The sequence below is a fragment of the Carassius carassius genome, chromosome 6 (genome assembly GCF_963082965.1).
Source record: "Carassius carassius chromosome 6, fCarCar2.1, whole genome shotgun sequence".
Taxonomy (NCBI): Eukaryota; Metazoa; Chordata; class Actinopteri; order Cypriniformes; family Cyprinidae; genus Carassius; species Carassius carassius.
Window position 1 is genome coordinate 35,844,580 of NC_081760.1, and position 17,018 is coordinate 35,861,597.

General features: G+C 35.8%; 2 protein-coding genes across 5 annotated transcripts; one reads left to right on the top strand and one right to left on the bottom strand.

Moving 5' to 3' along the window:
* The first annotated feature begins 127 nt into the window (after window positions 1–127).
* Window positions 128–10,958, top strand: LOC132142768 (choline transporter-like protein 1). Of its 3 annotated transcripts, XM_059552873.1 has the most exons (16): window positions 375–569; window positions 1,946–2,032; window positions 2,389–2,531; window positions 2,645–2,781; window positions 2,858–2,951; window positions 3,613–3,782; window positions 4,685–4,774; window positions 4,888–5,027; window positions 5,107–5,293; window positions 6,050–6,218; window positions 6,303–6,459; window positions 8,397–8,480; window positions 8,554–8,705; window positions 9,301–9,523; window positions 9,635–9,712; window positions 10,206–10,958. In XM_059552873.1, the coding sequence occupies exons 1-16, from the start codon at window positions 546–548 to the stop codon at window positions 10,224–10,226; spliced, it is 1,956 nt and encodes a 651-aa protein (XP_059408856.1). In that variant the 5' UTR covers window positions 375–545; the 3' UTR covers window positions 10,227–10,958. The 3 variants fall into 3 exon arrangements, with proteins under 3 accessions (XP_059408855.1, XP_059408854.1, XP_059408856.1); XM_059552872.1 differs by lacking the exons at window positions 9,301–9,523; window positions 9,635–9,712; window positions 10,206–10,958 and adding exons at window positions 128–148; window positions 242–368 and having other exon boundaries at window positions 536–569; window positions 8,554–8,826; XM_059552871.1 differs by lacking the exons at window positions 9,301–9,523; window positions 9,635–9,712; window positions 10,206–10,958 and adding exons at window positions 129–148; window positions 242–368 and having other exon boundaries at window positions 473–569; window positions 8,554–8,826.
* Window positions 10,959–11,215: 257 nt separating this feature from the next.
* On the bottom strand, window positions 11,216–14,955 carry aptx (aprataxin). Of its 2 annotated transcripts, XM_059552875.1 has the most exons (9): window positions 14,798–14,955; window positions 14,567–14,700; window positions 14,433–14,479; window positions 14,258–14,311; window positions 13,528–13,791; window positions 12,393–12,452; window positions 11,880–12,106; window positions 11,685–11,788; window positions 11,216–11,474 (listed from the first exon to the last, which is right to left on the bottom strand). In XM_059552875.1, the coding sequence occupies exons 2-9, from the start codon at window positions 14,694–14,696 to the stop codon at window positions 11,320–11,322; spliced, it is 1,041 nt and encodes a 346-aa protein (XP_059408858.1). In that variant the 5' UTR covers window positions 14,697–14,700; window positions 14,798–14,955; the 3' UTR covers window positions 11,216–11,319. The 2 variants fall into 2 exon arrangements, with proteins under 2 accessions (XP_059408858.1, XP_059408859.1); XM_059552876.1 differs by lacking the exon at window positions 14,798–14,955 and having other exon boundaries at window positions 13,528–13,843; window positions 14,567–14,660.
* Between the last annotated feature and the right edge of the window lie 2,063 nt (window positions 14,956–17,018).

Below are 17,018 nucleotides of genomic sequence, written 5' to 3' on the forward strand. Positions count from 1 at the left end.
TTACTATCTGATTCCTTAAATTCATCAAATCATTACAAAAGAATCTGTACAAAAGAGCATTTAAGACTCGTTCAATGACATAAAGCATAACATACGTGAAACGTTTCTTAATCTTAATCTATCTTCAGTTGTGGAAAGTCAGACTCGAGTAGCTCGCGAAAATGTAACACCGACAGAACTGGAGTTATGTGTGATGTGTGACACAGGTTTAATGTTTTTCAGTGTGACCAATGAAACGGAGGAGGACAGAAACGCAGGAAAGCTCAGCTCCGCCCTCACCTTGTCACGGAATCCTCGAGGGACAATTACAGCACGTCAGATCCTGAAAAAACACCATCCTAATCCATTTACTAACAACAGCGACTCGAGTCGAGTGAGTTGTGTATTCATGCGCGATTTCATAGCGGACGTGTCTTTGTTTCTAAACGCATTTGTACTTATTTATTACCAATTTGCAACTTTTACATTCTAGTCTTCTGACATTGCTGCCGACTCCCTGATTGAGCACTGTATGTGTGTTTGTGATTCTCATCAGCTCAGGAATTATGGGATGCTGCGGTAGCACACAGGTAAGACACACAACAAACACCGTGTGTATGCATGCTGACTGACATCTGGGAACTTGACTCGAACACCTAACGTTACATGCGCTGCATGAAGTTATGTGCGCAAACAATCATATCACACTCACTCATATGCAAGCAAGCAAGGGTCTTGCAGATCAATACAACGGAAGGGTTGTGTAACGGGAGCTATTGAGCCAATCGCCTTTATTACATCCAAATAATGATAAATAAATGCAGAGCTTTGTTTGTGAGCTGCGTAAAGCTATTTTCCGTTTACCCTGAGAACGAGTCAGAAAGTCCCATTCATTTCGGTGTTTTATTCGTGCTCTGTGCAACTTCTCCCAAGAATCACATTTTAGGATAAAAAGAGAAGATTTTAATTTTGGAAACGACAACTGGTCACCAGTGTTGTTATTGTTATTTAAAACTATTAAAATAGTTATTGTGAATTAAAATAAAGCTTAAATAAAATATATAAATATTCGATGGAAAACTTTAGAATGTCTATATAAGTAAATAAAATGTTACCTTTGCAACTAACTGAATAAAATAAGTTGAATGAGTACTAAACAGGTTAAAATAGAAATAAAGAAATGTGTGCATGATTGAGCAATGTGTAGGGTAGAAATTAAACCGAAATACCATTACCTCTGGTTGATTTAACCAAGATTATGCTGCAAGATTCTTTTTTTTTTTAACTACATTTATGTCCTCAGTTCCTGCTATTTTGCAAATTTCCAATTTTTTCCCCATTCATTCCCGTTAATCTCCATGGAAAATGTCCAGTCTTGAAAATTCCCGGATTTTCTCAAGCCTATTTGCTACTGGCAATACATAAGTCGATATGGTGCTGTGAGAAATTTTTTTCTGCACAAATAGCACATAAAATAACCTATGTCAGATCTATACATGTGGAGCTGGGGAAGGTGGAGGGTTTCAAGGGAACTCTAAAGTGCACTGCTATGCTCAAGCGAATGCTAATCAGCCAATTAAATGTAAGGCACAAGTTCATTGGCTGTGTATGCAACATGAACCAATCAGCTTATGACAGGTCATTTAATGCTAATAATATCATCAGTTACATTAAGGACCCATCAGCCTGCGCTGTCTAGAGTTTCATGACAGAACTTGGTGTGTGTGTGTGTGTGTGTGTGTGTGTATATATATATATATATATATATATATATACAGCTAGTCTCCGTGTCTTTTTGTAGGTTTTCATTATTTCAATTACATACTTTTTTGTTGTTTGTTTAGTTAGTTAAATGATGTGACATTAATATACAGTAATTATTTATGCATGTAGTTATTTATTTATTTAACAAATAAAAAAAACAAAGTTAAAAGAGAGTTTGTGTGTGTCGACTTCACTGTTACAGAAGAGCCGCGAGTGGAAACCCTTAGAGCAGAGGAAGTGCACAGATATCCCATGGCTGCTCCTGTTCATCCTCTTCAGTGTCGGCATGGTAGGAAAACAGACATGTGAAATTAATATAAAGAAATAAGAATCACATATTAAAAAAAAAAAAAAAAAATGCAACTTGGACACAATTACCAATCCAAAAAAATTAAGCATGAATAATATCTATTATTAGTTTTAAACAATATTGTTATCATTGTCTGATGTTATTTTGTTATTATATTCATCAGTGTTTAAATGAAGTATATTTAATTTACTTCATGCTGTCTGTTTTTATATGGTAATGCCCTCTCGTATAGGTAAACAATGCAGCTGAAATCAGTTCCAGGGGACAAATATTGCCTATTAATAATATCCGCTGCTGTCTACCATGTCCTGATCATCATCTTGTTTCTATGGCAGCTCTGCATCTGTGGCTTCACCATAGCGTCAGGGGCCGCCTCCAGACTCATATCAGGGTACGACAGCTACGGGAACACCTGCGGTCAGAGGAATGCCAAAATCCCAGGAATAGATCTCAGCGGCCGCGACCACACATCCAGAAAGTGTGTGAGAACATGTGAAACAGCTCTTTCCTTTGCAGATCATTAGATTGACGAGTGATTCAGGAAGATTTTACAGGTGTTGAATGACAGTTTGTTCAATGGCTCTGTCCCAGGTATGTGTTTTTCCTGGACCCCTGTAACATCGACATACTGAGAAGAAAGATGAAGTCTGTGGCTCTGTGCGTCTCAAAGTGTCCAGACGCCGATCTGAAGACTTATGAGGATCTCACACAGTTCTCAACAGCTAACGGTGAGCTCCGTGCTGTGGTGTACAGCTGAATGTCCTGACGTAATGGTGTTTTGTTTTTCTGTATTGTTGTCTCTAGGATCTGATTTGTGCTCCTATGACGTTCAGCCAAGCATGTATTCATCTCACCCTAATCGAACAACAAAATGTCCAACACTTCCTGTCCATCCAAGGTAAAAACATAAAAAGTTTTGTTGCTTTTAGTCCATGTGTGTTAGCTTTGAAGTCATTTTTATCCTAAAAACTGACTAAACTAATGTAGATATGTGCTACTTTACAAAAGAATGTTGTTACAATTTAAAATAACCGCTTTCTATGTGAATATACTTTAAAGTGTAGTTTATTCCTGTGATGCACAGCTGAATCTTCAGCATCATTCCTCCAGTCTTCAGTGTCACATGATCCTTCAGAAATCATTCTGATATGCTGATTTGCTGCTCAAGAAACATTTCTGATTATTATCAATGTTGAAAACGGTTGTGCTGCTTCAGATTTTTGTGGAAACAGTAAAATGGTGGTATTCATATATTTATGAATTTCTCTAACAATTAAGCCACGACTGCTGTGTGTGTGTGTGTGTGTGTGTGTGTGTGTGTGTGCGCACTTGGATGAGATAAATGCATTGCATTCATGATGATTCATTGCTAAAATATAACTATTGTAAATTAAAAACAAGAATAGACCCCTCAATATTTCCACCCAAGTATCCTCTCTCTGAAGAAAGTATGTCAACACAGCAAAGAGAACTTCAATAAGTCTTAAATACAGAAAACATTAGGTAGATATTTTAATTGTAGGTTTGATCAATTTCCATTTGTCATTTGTTCCGTGCAGTGCGTCTTTGCCAGTGTTTCACCGCTGTATTCCCGTTGACATTTCCTGCTACGCCAAGTTTGCCGAGGCCTTCATTACTTTCGTCAGTGACAACAGGGCGGTGCACCGAGTCATCGCTGGAGTGATGACATCCAAAGAGATCATCATGGGCCTGTGTCTGCTCGCTCTCGGTCAGCTCATTACATGAGACCGTACTCATCAAAACCTATGAAACCAGCATTCATACAAATTACATTCCTCAAATCTTCCATCTTTCAAGTCATAAATATTAAACCTGATTTGCATCAGTGTTATTTTTGATATCAAGATACTATTATAGTTTGTATTCATATTTTGAATTGGTTTATATTTATATATAAATATATATATTTATTTATTTATTTTTAAAAAATATTAAATATTGTAAATTTTATTTCAATTTAGCACGTCATGTTAAGCTAAATGAAAATGTTGCAAATGTTTCCTGGGCAACTAGCTGAAATAAGTTAATTTCACTTGCTGTTTATTTTATTTCATTTTAATTTGAGTTAGTTTTAGTATGTTTGTATGTTGTTTTTCAAAATTTCTGTTAGTTTATGTTTTTTATTAAACATGACTATATAGTTTTTAATATTTATAATATCAATTCAATATACTGAATAGCACATTTAAAAACAACCATGGTTGACCAAAGTGATAAAAAAAAATAGCTTTAACATTTAAAAAAAAGGAGTTTTTGTTATTAAACATGAATATGCAGTGTTTAATATTTTGTAACTATTTTTTAGTACCTATACATTGTTGTTTCATAATTTTATTAGTTTTAGTTTTTACCTAAATATTTCTGAAGTTTTATCTACAAGATAAAGGTTTAATTTAATTTTATTTTATTTTAATTTGAGTAATTTTGTCGTCTCTTTTTTAATTAACTGTCTATAGATTTTATCAATTACTAGCTGAAATATGTTGGTGTTCTATTTTTATTTTTTTCAAGTATTAAAATGATATGGTTTTAGTGACCTGTTTCTGACTGATTGGCAGAAGTTAAGCGTCAGTGGTCAGAAGAGCGTTCTGTCTGTGCTCTGTGCTGCAGTTCTGTCTCTGATCCTGATGGTTGTGATCCGCTACATCTCCGTGGTTCTGGTCTGGATTCTCACAGCTGTCGTGGTGGTCGGGTCCATCGGTGAGACTTTGATATTACATAGAGATAAAGGAAAGGACAAGCAGGCACTGTCACCAGCTGAGAGTCATAAAGAGCCGTGATGTGAGGCAGCGCTGTGTTTGTGTTTGTGGCAGGTGGGACGGGGATCTTGTGGTGGCTGTATGTGGATCACAGTAAATCTGTGAACGCCAGTCTGCCGGCTCTGGAACTGGAGGTGGCCAAAGACAACCAGAAAGCCCTGCTCATCTACGCCATCGCTGCCACTGTTTTCACCGTATGTTTGGTTTTGCATACTACTATGTAAAGTATTTTTAATATGCAGATATGTAATCCTGAATAACGGCGCTCCTCAGGTGATTCTGCTGCTGCTGATGTTCTTCATGAGGAAGCGTGTGGCGCTCACCATCGCTCTGTTTCATGTGGCTGGTAAAGTGTTCACCCATCTGCCTCTGCTGGTCCTGCAGCCCTTCTGGACCTTCCTCACGCTCATGCTCTTCTGGGTTTACTGGATCACCGTGCTCCTCTTCCTCGGATCCGCAGGTCTGTCAGAGCAAACCAATGAAGGTCTGGGGTGGGCCGCATTTCTGGGAGCTAACTGCAGGACTGAACCATATAGCTTCATATCTCAGTTATTATGTATTTGTTCCAGTAAAGCACATTTAAAATGACACAACTTAAAAAAAAAAATGCTGTCAGTGCTAGATATTTAAAGCATTTTTCCTCTATAATATTGTTGTTTACTCCAGCGTATTATAACATAGGTACATATATAAAAATAAAATATATCATATATCATGTGCCGATCTTATAATAAATATATTAATAAATAGTAAATGTATTATTTATTGTACTTTTTAATATATTTATATATATTTATATTTGTTTTGAAAATAAAATGTCATAAAAAATTATATATAGAATGCAACACGTTTATATAATAGTTTTTTTTATTTATTTTTTATTTACTAATGTGTAAAAGAATATATATTTACATTGTGTTTGTTTATATATATATATATATATATATATATATATATATAAAACACATTTTTTATAATTTACTTATTGATCAATAAAACTTCATTTATTGGAACTGAAATGAATCATATAAAATGTATATCTTAAACACTTTTAAAACCTCTGTCTCTTTCTCTCTCACACATAAAAATTATTACTGTATTCACAATTTGCTTATTTTAATAGGGAATATTGTCATAAACAAATCATCAATATTCAATATATTTCCTAGCCTTAATCAGATGTTTCAGTGTTTCAGAGATCAGTGTCTCCTCACAGGAAGTCCAGTGCAGAATAACCAGACGGGTCTGCTGGAGTTCAGGATGGACGGGCCGCTGCAGTACATGGTGTGGTACCACACCGTCGGCCTCATCTGGATCAGTGAGTTCATCCTCGCCTGTCAGCAGATGACCGTAGCCGGGGCTGTCGTCACATACTACTTCACCAGGTCAGAGGTCATCTAGGAAATAAGTTATCTGTCTATAAATGACCACAGTTGTGAGTTTTACTTCTTTTCTTTGTCTGATTGTAGAGATAAGTCTCAGATGCCCTTCACGCCCATCGTGTCGTCTGTGCTGCGTCTGATGCGCTATCATCTGGGCACCGTGGTGAAAGGAGCCTTCATCATCACTCTAGTGGAGATTCCCCGCCTCATCCTCACCTACATCCACAGTCAGCTCAAAGGAAAGGTCAGTCACTGTCAGCTGATCTTCAGCTCTGAACAGATTATTATTTCAAAAAGTAACTTAAATTTAGCTTTTGATCAATTGAATGCATCCTTGATGAATTAAAGAGCTGAAACTTTTAAAGAAACACTCAACTATTTTTGATAACAGGCTAGTTTGTGTAGTAAAAGTGCTCCTGTGGCTCAGTGGTAAAGCATTGCGTTACAGTGCAAAAAATGGATTCGAAAGCAGTAAAACTCAACTGTTTACCTCTAGGGTAGTTGGAAAATGAACCTATTTTCAAAAATAGTGGAATGTTCCGTTAAACGGCAGTATACAGGTGCTGGTCATATAATTAGAATATCATCAAGTTGATTTATTTCACTAATTCCATTCAAATGTGAAACTTATATATATTATTCATTCATTACACACAGACTGATATATTTCAAATGTTTATTTCATTTAATTTTGATGATTATAACTGACAACTAAGGAAAATCCCAAATTCAGTATCTCAGAAAATTAGAATATTACCTAAGACCAATACAAAGAAAGGATTTTTAGAAATCTTGGCCAACTGAAAAGTATGAACATGAAAAGTATGAGCATATACAGCACTCAATACTTAGTTGGGGCTCATTTTGCCTGAATTACTCCAGAAATGTGGCGTGGCATGGAGTCGATCAGTCTGTGGCACTGCTCAGGTGTTATGAGAGCCCAGGTTGCTCTGATAGTGGCCTTCAGCTCTTCTGCATTCTTGTTTCTGGCATATCACATCTTCCTCTTCACAATACCCCATAGATTTTCTATGGGGTTAAGGTTAGGTAAATTTGCTGGCCAATTAAGAACAGGGATACCATGGTCCTTAAACCAGGTACTGGCAGCTTTGGCACTGTGTGCAGGTGCCAAGTCCTGTTGGAAAATGAAATCTGCATCTCCATAAAGTTGGTCAGCAGCAGGAAGCATGAAGTGCTCTAAAACTTCCTGGTATACGGCTGCGTTGACCTTGGACCTCAGAAAACACAGTGGACCAACACCAGCAGATGACATGGCATCCCAAACCATCACTGACTGTGGAAACTTTACACTGGACCTCAAGCAACATGAATTGTGTGCCTCTTCTCTCTTACTCCAGACTCTGGGACCCTGATTTCGAAAGGAAATGCAAACTTTCATCAGAGAACATAACTTTGGACCACTCAGCAGCAGTCCAGTCCTTTTTGAAGCGAGACGCTTCTGACGCTGTCTGTTGTTCAAGAGTGGCTTGACACTAGGAATGCTACACCTGAAACCCATGTCTTGCATACGTCTGTGTGTAGTGGTTCTTGAAGCACTGACTCCAGCTGCAGTCCACTCTTTGTGACTCTTCCCCACATTTTTGGATGGGTTTTGTTTCACAATCCTCTCCAGGGTGCGGTTATCCCTATTGCTTGTACACTTTTATTCTACCAAATCTTTTCCTTCCCTTCACTCTCTATTAATGTGCTTGGACACAGAGCTCTGTGAACAGCCAGCCTCTTTTGACCTTTTGTGTCTTGCCCTCTTTATGCAGGGTATCAATGGTCGTCTTTTGGACAACTGTCAAGTCAGCAGTCTTCCCCATGATTGTGTAGCCAACAGAACTAGTCTGAAAGACCATTTAAAGGCTTTGCAGGTGTTTTGAGTTAATTAGCTGATTAGAGTGTGGCACCATGTATCTTCAGTATTGAACCTTTTCACAATATTCTAATGCTCTGAGATACTGAATTTGGGATTTTCCTTAGTTGTCAGTTATAATCCTCAAAATTAAAAGAAATAAACATTTGAAATATATCAGTCTGTGTGTAATGAATGAATGTAATATACAAGTTTCACTTTTTGAATGGAATTAGTGAAATAAATCAACTTTTTGATGATATTCCAATTATATGACCAGCACCTGTAGACTCTTAAAATTGAGCCCTATTTTGTTGCTGTAGGAAAACTCATGTGCGCGCTGCATGCTGAAGGCGTGTATCTGCTGTCTGTGGTGTCTAGAAAAGTGCCTTGCTTACCTGAACATGGTGAGTTATTTATATGGCACAAATATATGAATTTATTTTAATCCGATGCATTAATCATGTGTCTTTTCTTCAGAACGCATATACGGCAACGGCCATTAACAGCACCAACTTCTGCACGTCTGCGCGAGACGCTTTCTTCATCCTCGCGGAAAACGCTCTGCGTGTGGCAGCTATCAACAGTGTCGGGGACTTTGTGCTGTTTTTAGGAAAGGTATTTATTCACAGATTTGCAATTACCCTTTATATTGTTCAGATTTCATTTAGTAATATTTCTATACAGTTTATAGTAATTAATACTTTTTATTTAGCTTTTATTTTTACATTTACATAGTAATTTTTGTTTTATTCATGTATTTATTAATTCTTTTATTTATTAGTTTTTTTAATATATTTTTATGTTGCCTTCTAGTAATTTTAGTACTTCAACTTTATAATTTATTGCAGTAAATTGGCAATGCAACAAGTCTAATCTTTGTTTTAAGAAACTTTTTTTTTAGTTACTTTATTTCTAGGTTTTTATATTTCAAGCTGTTTTCTAAATCTAATTATTATTATTATTAATCAATTATTTTTAATCTGAAGCATCATTCATGTCTGTAGCACAAATGTATGTGCTATATAACTTAAGCTATATTAGTTATTTTTGTTAACCAAAACCAAAAAATACAAAACAAAATATTACTTGAAATAAAATAAAATATAAAAATGATTTTATTTCTGCTAGTTGCCGAGGCAGCATTTCAAATTTTTTACGTACCAAAATGTCTAAAACACAAATAAAAAATTATATAGACTATAAAAACACAACAAAATTTAAAACAAAATCGGCATTTGCGGGCGTCCTTGCATTGAACTATCAGCGTGAATACACCGTCTGGGTGCTGCCGCTCATCATCGTGTGCGTCTTCTCCTTTCTGGTGGCCCACTGCTTCCTCTCCATCTTTGAGATCATAGTAGACGTCCTCTTCCTCTGCTTCGCCATCGACACCAAGTACAACGACGGCAGCCCGGGCAGAGAGTACTACATGGACAAGGCCCTCATGGTGAGAGGTTTTCCCATTCACATTCTCTGACCTCAAGCTCCCTTATATTAGCCTTGTTTTGTTGTACAGCACATTAAATGTTTTTGGGTGTCTCTGCAATCGTTCATGTAGGAGTTTGTAGAAAATACCAGGAAAGCGACAGAGCGGTACAGCAAAACCGAAGGAGAGAGACAGGAAATGAAATCTATGGTAAGTAAAAAAAAAATTAAAAAAAAAAAAAGTTTTCTTTTCCCCCATTAAAAACACATTTTTAATGCTGCATTCCAATCAAGTTGTAAGCTCATCTTAAAGGGATAGTTCACCCAAAAATGAAAATTGTCATCATTTACTCAGCCTCATGTTGTGTCCCAAACCTACATGTGTTTCTTACAGCTGTTGAGCACAAAAGAAGATATTCTGAGGAATGTTGGTAACCAAAGAGTTGACGGCAGCCATTGACTCCCATAGTATTTTTTTTCTTTCTCCATACTATGGAAGTCAATGGCTACCGTCAACTGTTTGGTTACCAACATTCTTTTAAAATATCTTCATTTATATTCAGCAGAAGAAAGAAATTAAAAGAATTGTCATTTTTGAGGAACTAACTCTATTAGACTTTTGGAAGTTGGAAATTCCAGAAAAACAAGGACATGATTAAATACATTTGTTTGTTTATTTACTTGTATCATTTATTACATTTCAGACTGGAGGTACACTGGCTTGATGGAGAGCAGCGTAGTATTACATCAACTGAAGCTCCAAAAGAAGTGCTATTGAGATGCACAAAAGCTTCTCTTCAGGGATTATAATGTGACAGACATCTGTCATCAAGACTCCAGGGAAAAGCTCAAGGACGGTGAGCTGAGTTCATGCACAAGTATAACACAACACAATATGCTGGCAATAGATGTCTATAAGCTCATGTATCTGCTCCTACATTTTTTATTTTTTTTCAAAAACCTTGTAGGGTTTTCTGAAACTTGCATGAAAAAAGACTTTAGAGGTTGAATATTTCAGGTTATTTAAAATAAGACTGTAGGAGCCTTAATATCAGTTTTTTTAACTGCATTTTTAGAATAGTAAATTTTATACAGAAGCTATCGACTAGCTGCCTTAGTATTTTAGATATTCTGGTTAAAAAGCAATGTTATCAAATCCTGTTTTAGTTATCTAACTTTATGTTTTGTATTTGGTATTTATCTTATGTCTTTTGATTTTGAAAGATGTTTTTCTGTAACAGATGTGAAATACACTCCTGTCTGCAGAGACTTAAACTCTCATTGGTTTTCTATGTGGGCAATATTATTAGATCCCCTCAGCAAAACCTTCTAAATGAACAGCATAATGATTGTCATTTCCCTCGTGCCAATAAGCTGAAGTGTGTAATGTATACATCACAAACCACGCTACATGGAATTGTAATCTGTTCGTTCAAGAAGAACAAGACTGTAATGGCCTGTGTGTATCATCTGTGTATGTTATTTGTGCAATTTCATTTAGTGCTGAAATTACACTTCAGCTTCAATCAAGTACATTTGTGTGAAAGTTGTGTGTTTGCGTGAAAGGAAAACAGTTTGCTTTAAACTACCATCTTTAATCACTCCATTCAATAAAACCAAAGAGGCGTGCAAAATATTATCGATTCATTACTGTATGGATGTTCATAATGCAAGTGAAGACTGAAAGAATGAATGAAAACACTGTATCCAGATATCCAGAACAAATTCATTTTACTAAAGGATTCAATGGGCTGTTTACAAAAAGACTTTTAACAGATTAAATACCTGTGACTGCCCCATACAGGACCAGTAATGTATTTAAGAGGGCAGGTGAGTTTTGAGATGTTCTTTTAGTTTAGGTATCGTCGGCTGCTCTTTATGACACAAGTGACAGCGCAGAGGCAGCTTTAGCAGTTCATTAGTGCCTTCTTTCACCGTCACTTTCCCATCATGCTCCAGCATCGTAATGACATCTGTGAAAAGAGAAGCATGAATGCTTTCCTTTATTATTCAGGGAAATGCTTGTTTCTGTAAACAGCAAGTATAGCTTTTATTTATATGTATGTATACATATATATATATATATATATGGATAATATATATGGATATATTAAACTCTGATTTCAGGATTATGAAGATTCCGTTTAATTTAGAATAACAGTCCGTTTTCGTGTATAATTTACCTTGAGACTCTACAAAGTAGTCAGTGGTGAAGGAATTCCAGTGTTTCTTGTTCTTCAAACACGGCGAGTCAAAGTCTTGGCTGATTACATGCAGGTGGACGTGACTGAGAAGAAAAAAAACATACTAAACACTTCATTCATGACAAGCCCCGCCCTCCCCGCTTCAGTAGCCAATCAGGACGCAGATGTCAGTACCTCATGCTGGGGATGGCGTGATATCCCAGACGGAAGCTCAGTTGGTGAGCGTCAGGGCACTGCTGCACCATCTGGTCTCCCACACGCTGCATGTGTTTGAGCAGCTCCATGTGCTCCGAGCGCAGAGCCTTCAGACTGGAGATCGAGTCCCAGGGCAGCACCAGCCAATGGTATCGCGCCTTTGGGTACTTGTCCTTGATGACCACAACCCGATCATCTTTGTAAACCTGAGGATAAAAATTGGTAGCTATAAATATATATTTAAAATAATAAATTCCTGTGATGACAAAGCTGAATTTTCAGCATCTTTCCTCCAGTCTTCAGAGACACATGATCTTTCAGAAATCGTTCTAATGTGCTGATTTACTGCTTCACGTTTTAGCAATATCATATTTTTGTGGAAACCATGCAGTTTTTCAAGATTCTCTGATTAATGTAAAGTTTAAAACAACGTTTTGAACTAAATATATTATTTAATCAGTATAAGATTCAACAGAAAAGAGCAGCGTATACCTGCATCTTAGGGTCCTGCATGGATACTTTAAGCCCTTGACTCCAATGGCCAGCCGATCCCTGGGAAACAAGAATCTTTTCAGTGTTTTAGTCTAAAGTCAAAACTCAATGTAGTAAACGAGGTCGACATTAAAAATGTTTTCATAAAGACCAGCTCAGAAACTTTAAAAATAGACAAAAATATCAGCACAATATAAACCTACTCCCTAAAAATCCTTAATTTCAAGTATAAATTATCATATGTTACAATTGTATTGCAAATTATTGAAAATTCATGATTTATAGAGTCTGATTTATCTATTTGTCTTTTATTTAGCCAGCAGAGTGAGAAAACTGTTGTCATACAAAATAATAAAAGTATGATCAAGAAAAACACTTACCAGGCTCCTTTAAAACAAAAGCAAAAGACATTTAAAAGTACCCAGGGATGGCAGTGTTTAACTACAGTTTGCAGATCATTCTCACCCCGGGGGGCATAAAAAAAGAAAATGCATATTTACCAAATTCTGAGCATACTTTTGAAACTTTTAACCGAATAACAGAGATCTAGTACAGTAACTATTTGTAGAGAAACATTAGGAGATTCGAAATATAAGAAAGCAACTTGCCTAAAAGTCTCTTAGCAATGAACATGTGACCCTGGTCCACAAAACTAGTCTTAAGTGTCAATTTTTCAAAATTGAGATTTATACATCATCTGAAAGCTTAATAAATACTCTTTCCATTGTTGTATGGTTTATTAGAATCGGACAATATTTGGCCGAGATACAACTATTTGAAAATCTGGAATCTGAGGATGCAAAAAAAAAAAAAAAAGCCTTTAAAAGTTGTCCATATGAATTCTTAGCAATGCATATTACTAATCAAAAATGAAGCTGTGGTATATTTACAGTAGGAAATTTACAAAATATCTTAATAGAACATGATCTTTACTTAAGAAAAATCGATCATTTTGACCCACACAATGGTTTTTTGGCTATTGCAACAAATATACCCAAGCAACTTAAGACTGGTTTTGTGCTCCAGGGTCACATATACATATGCAAATTCCTCCTATGGTGTAAAGATGTCAATGCCAATGATTCGTAAAGTATACAGTGACTAGCATGTGAATCTAGAGCCAAATGAGACTCACTGATTTATCTGATTCAGCTGGCGGTGTCTGTTTTGGAGGAGGTGAACCGTCTGCCATTCTTTGCTGGTCTGTACGGGGTGTTGATGTGTTTGCAGGGCTCCTGATCTTCTCTCCGTTCCCCTCAGAGCTCATCTGATGGGGTCTCTTTGAAGGTTTGCTCAAGTCTCCAACTGATCTGGGGGTGGACGTGTCCTCAGGGAACTTTACTCTGTAAGGATACTGCTGATTGACCATGTAAAGTCTCTGGCCCGGCTTTATGGTCACCTGATTGTAGAGTTGGGCGACATGTGGTTTGTAGGATATTAAGAACAGTAACCTATGCAATACAGCCTCAATTAAAATGAAAGAACAGGACATACTAAGTTCACCAGATGCTGAATAACACATAAATGATGGTTAACAAGAGCGTGCTCTTCATTCTCTTGAAATGTTTTTGAATGAAATGTGTAAATAAATACTACTGCTCATTACTGAGTGCTATGCATATAAATAATTATAATTCGTCCTTGTGTTTATTTAATGAAAACTATATGAAAATCCTGATTTGAATATTTTTAACCAGAATTTTACTTTATATTCTTTTTTTATTAAATGTTTTAATCTACTACACAACGATATCTATCTTACTGAAATGATTGTTCCTGATTTAAATAAAAAGTTCAGACCGATGATAAATATTGAGATACAGTATGTCGGATATTGTCAAAAAGCAATTTTAATGATATTGTACCTGATTGCCTTTGCCCACAACCACATCGTCCACACTTGTAGGATTCACACCCAGCTGTTAGGAGATAAGTGGTTCAAACATGCATTATTATGTTTTATAGATCTGCTTCTTTAATATTTATTCTACTACCTATTATTAGAATATTTTCAAAAATATGTGTAATATTCTAGAATACCTGTTTAACAGTGATAAATCCTCTGCTGCAATCAGCTCTCAATTCAACTGTGAGGAGAAAAACAATCATATTAATTGTGGTTTCTTTAATGAAGCCTGCATCTCTCACTTGCTCAGATGGCATAAAATCTCTACCTTGTTCTCTTGAGCACTTTTTGTCTTTGATCTTGGTTTCTGGTCCTCGACCCAGAGTCACGGACTGTTGGTGATGAAGCTGAATGGGTTTATGTGAATTATCTTCACTTACTAGCAAACACACAGGCATCTCCCTGAAAACAGAATCATATTGGCTGATTCGTACGTGAAACTAACAGCCTAAATACTGTTAAAGTGCTCATCTAAACTCACCGTGCATTCATCACTTACCCTGTAGGTCTAATATGTGTATATCTAGAACAGAGAGTGTTGAAGTTGAAAACAAAACACTGGGAGCTGAACACTGCAGCACATGACGCACACTCTTCTTCACGGACGTCGTCAACTAGTAAACAAGCGCGCGTGGTGCCATCTATCGGTGGATGACCAGAAGAACTACCTTCAGGAACAAAAAAGCAACTAAACCTTTGAATGCATGCTCACTTTTTTGGTGTTCTTGTATAAATTTTAAGTTTAATTTTATGCTTTGTATGAAATATTGTTATGTTTATTGGTATTTGATCTATTTTATTTATTTATGTATTTAATGTTATTGTTTTAGTTGCTATTTTATCATTATTACTACTATTATTTATTTCTGTCTCTCTCTCTCTCCATCCTTGAACCCCTGAGACTTTTTCTTATATGCATATGTTTTTTCCCCTTTTGTATTCCCTAAGCAAGTGTTTAATAAAAATAAAAAATAAAAAGTTTGTGGACATATCCTTACATAAACCAGAACCAAAAATCTAATATAATTATAGTACTTTATTATTTACTTTTATTACTTATTATTTGTTGTATTTTTTACTGTCACCTTTTACATTCAATGCAAGGCATAGGCATAGATAATTGCACTTTTATTTTATTTGAAAGATTATACATAAATGTTCATTTTATTTACTTATTTGTTTATAAATTTCATCGATTTACAGTGGCCTGAATGATGAATGAAATGCATTAGCTCTTACACCTGTTAAATCAATGCAAAGATTTCAATCTTAGGAACATTTTTTGTATTATTGTTACGTGATTTTGGGATTAAATGTTAAAATAATGGTACATTACATAAAAAAACAACAGTGGCTTTTAAATATAACAATGTCAAGTCATATTATCTGTTAATATTTGGATTATAGGCCAGTTTTATTTACACAAATGTTGACTTGTTAAGGTTCCTCCAAGTTTTGTGGCATTTAAAACATTTTTATTTTATTTTATTAAAGCTGTTGACAAAAACGAAAGCCTCAAAACTCTCAAAATTATTTGATGATTAATATTATAATGTCTCGTGCTGATTACCCTCATTGCAATTTTGCATTATAAAATATTTGCAAGCAATTATTTTTGTTTTATGTAACTATTTATTGCTATTATTTATGCTTATTGGTTTTCTCTTTCATTGCTGCTTTTCTTGTTTGTGTTTAATAATGATAATGGTTATTATTAAAGATGTTTAATAATAATAATGTACTGAGTTGCTACTTTGCATTAGATAATGAACTTAATTACTTGGAAGAACTGTTTATTCCGGTTATTATGAATAATACATGTAGATGATCATTTATTGCATTGGACTTTTGTATTTTCCACGATTTTATAAATGCAATAAACCACTGGAAGTCATGCATGACAGTGATTTTACCATAGATCATCAACTTCTTAAAATCACTGTTACTCGGGCGGCTTTATTGATCTATTATTTCACCATATTTGCCACATTTACACATTAAAACACAAATCCTATTTCTACTAAAATCTCATGAAGTAGTAGTCTAATCATGCATGAACATGTACTGCTCAGAATCAGGAAGGTGTCTGTGTTGTGTGAAGGGCGAAAATGTAATAATGTGACTTTTACGCGAGTTGTGTGCGGAGTAACTCACTCTTGAGATCTGTCACTGACTTCCTTCTTCTTCAGACGGGATAACTGAGAGATCAGGTAAGAGCTGGCCAGCACCCACAACACACTTTAAATCATTCCAGCACTGGACATTTTGACATGTTCCCGTCCTGTCATGTCGCTTTGCATTATTTCCCCGAGGTTTCATCTGATGTTCTGCGTGAATTATCGGGATTTCTTTCATTATACACCGCTTGAAGGTTAGCACAGGCTAGTTAGCTTCAGTTTAACACAGATTTCCCCGCAGGCTGAAATTATTAAAGGGCTTTTAGATGATAAACGTGGATTTTAGAGGCTTATAGCTGATTTGTCTTCACACAAGTGTTTTATTTACAGATATATTTTGGTGTTTTCGACTTTAAGCGTTCATGTTTCGCGATAGCGCGTCAGTTTTATTAGCCGTTAGCTGAATTAGCCGTCAAAGTCATTTCACGTTTATGCGCATTGGTGTAAGCAAACTTGATTTTTTTTTATATAAGACATTAAGAGGGTTTATATTGTATCTCGTGGCGTTTGAGTAAACTTTGTTATTTCAGCGTTATTTGAACT

Coding starts and splice junctions, on each gene's coding strand:
- LOC132142768 (XM_059552873.1), top strand. CDS start 546: ATGGGATGCTGCGGTAGCACACAG. Junction 3,783..4,684: donor CCTGTGTCTGCTCGCTCTCG/GTCAGCTCATTA, acceptor TCTGTGCTGCAG/TTCTGTCTCTGATCCTGATG. Junction 5,028..5,106: donor TCGCTGCCACTGTTTTCACC/GTATGTTTGGTT, acceptor GGCGCTCCTCAG/GTGATTCTGCTGCTGCTGAT.
- aptx (XM_059552875.1), bottom strand. CDS start 14,696: ATGCCTGTGTGTTTGCTAGTAAGTGAAGATAATTCACATAAACCCATT. Junction 12,107..12,392: donor TGCAGGACCCTAAGATGCAG/GTATACGCTGCT, acceptor TTTTATCCTCAG/GTTTACAAAGATGATCGGGT. Junction 11,789..11,879: donor CACGCCATCCCCAGCATGAG/GTACTGACATCT, acceptor TTTTCTTCTCAG/TCACGTCCACCTGCATGTAA.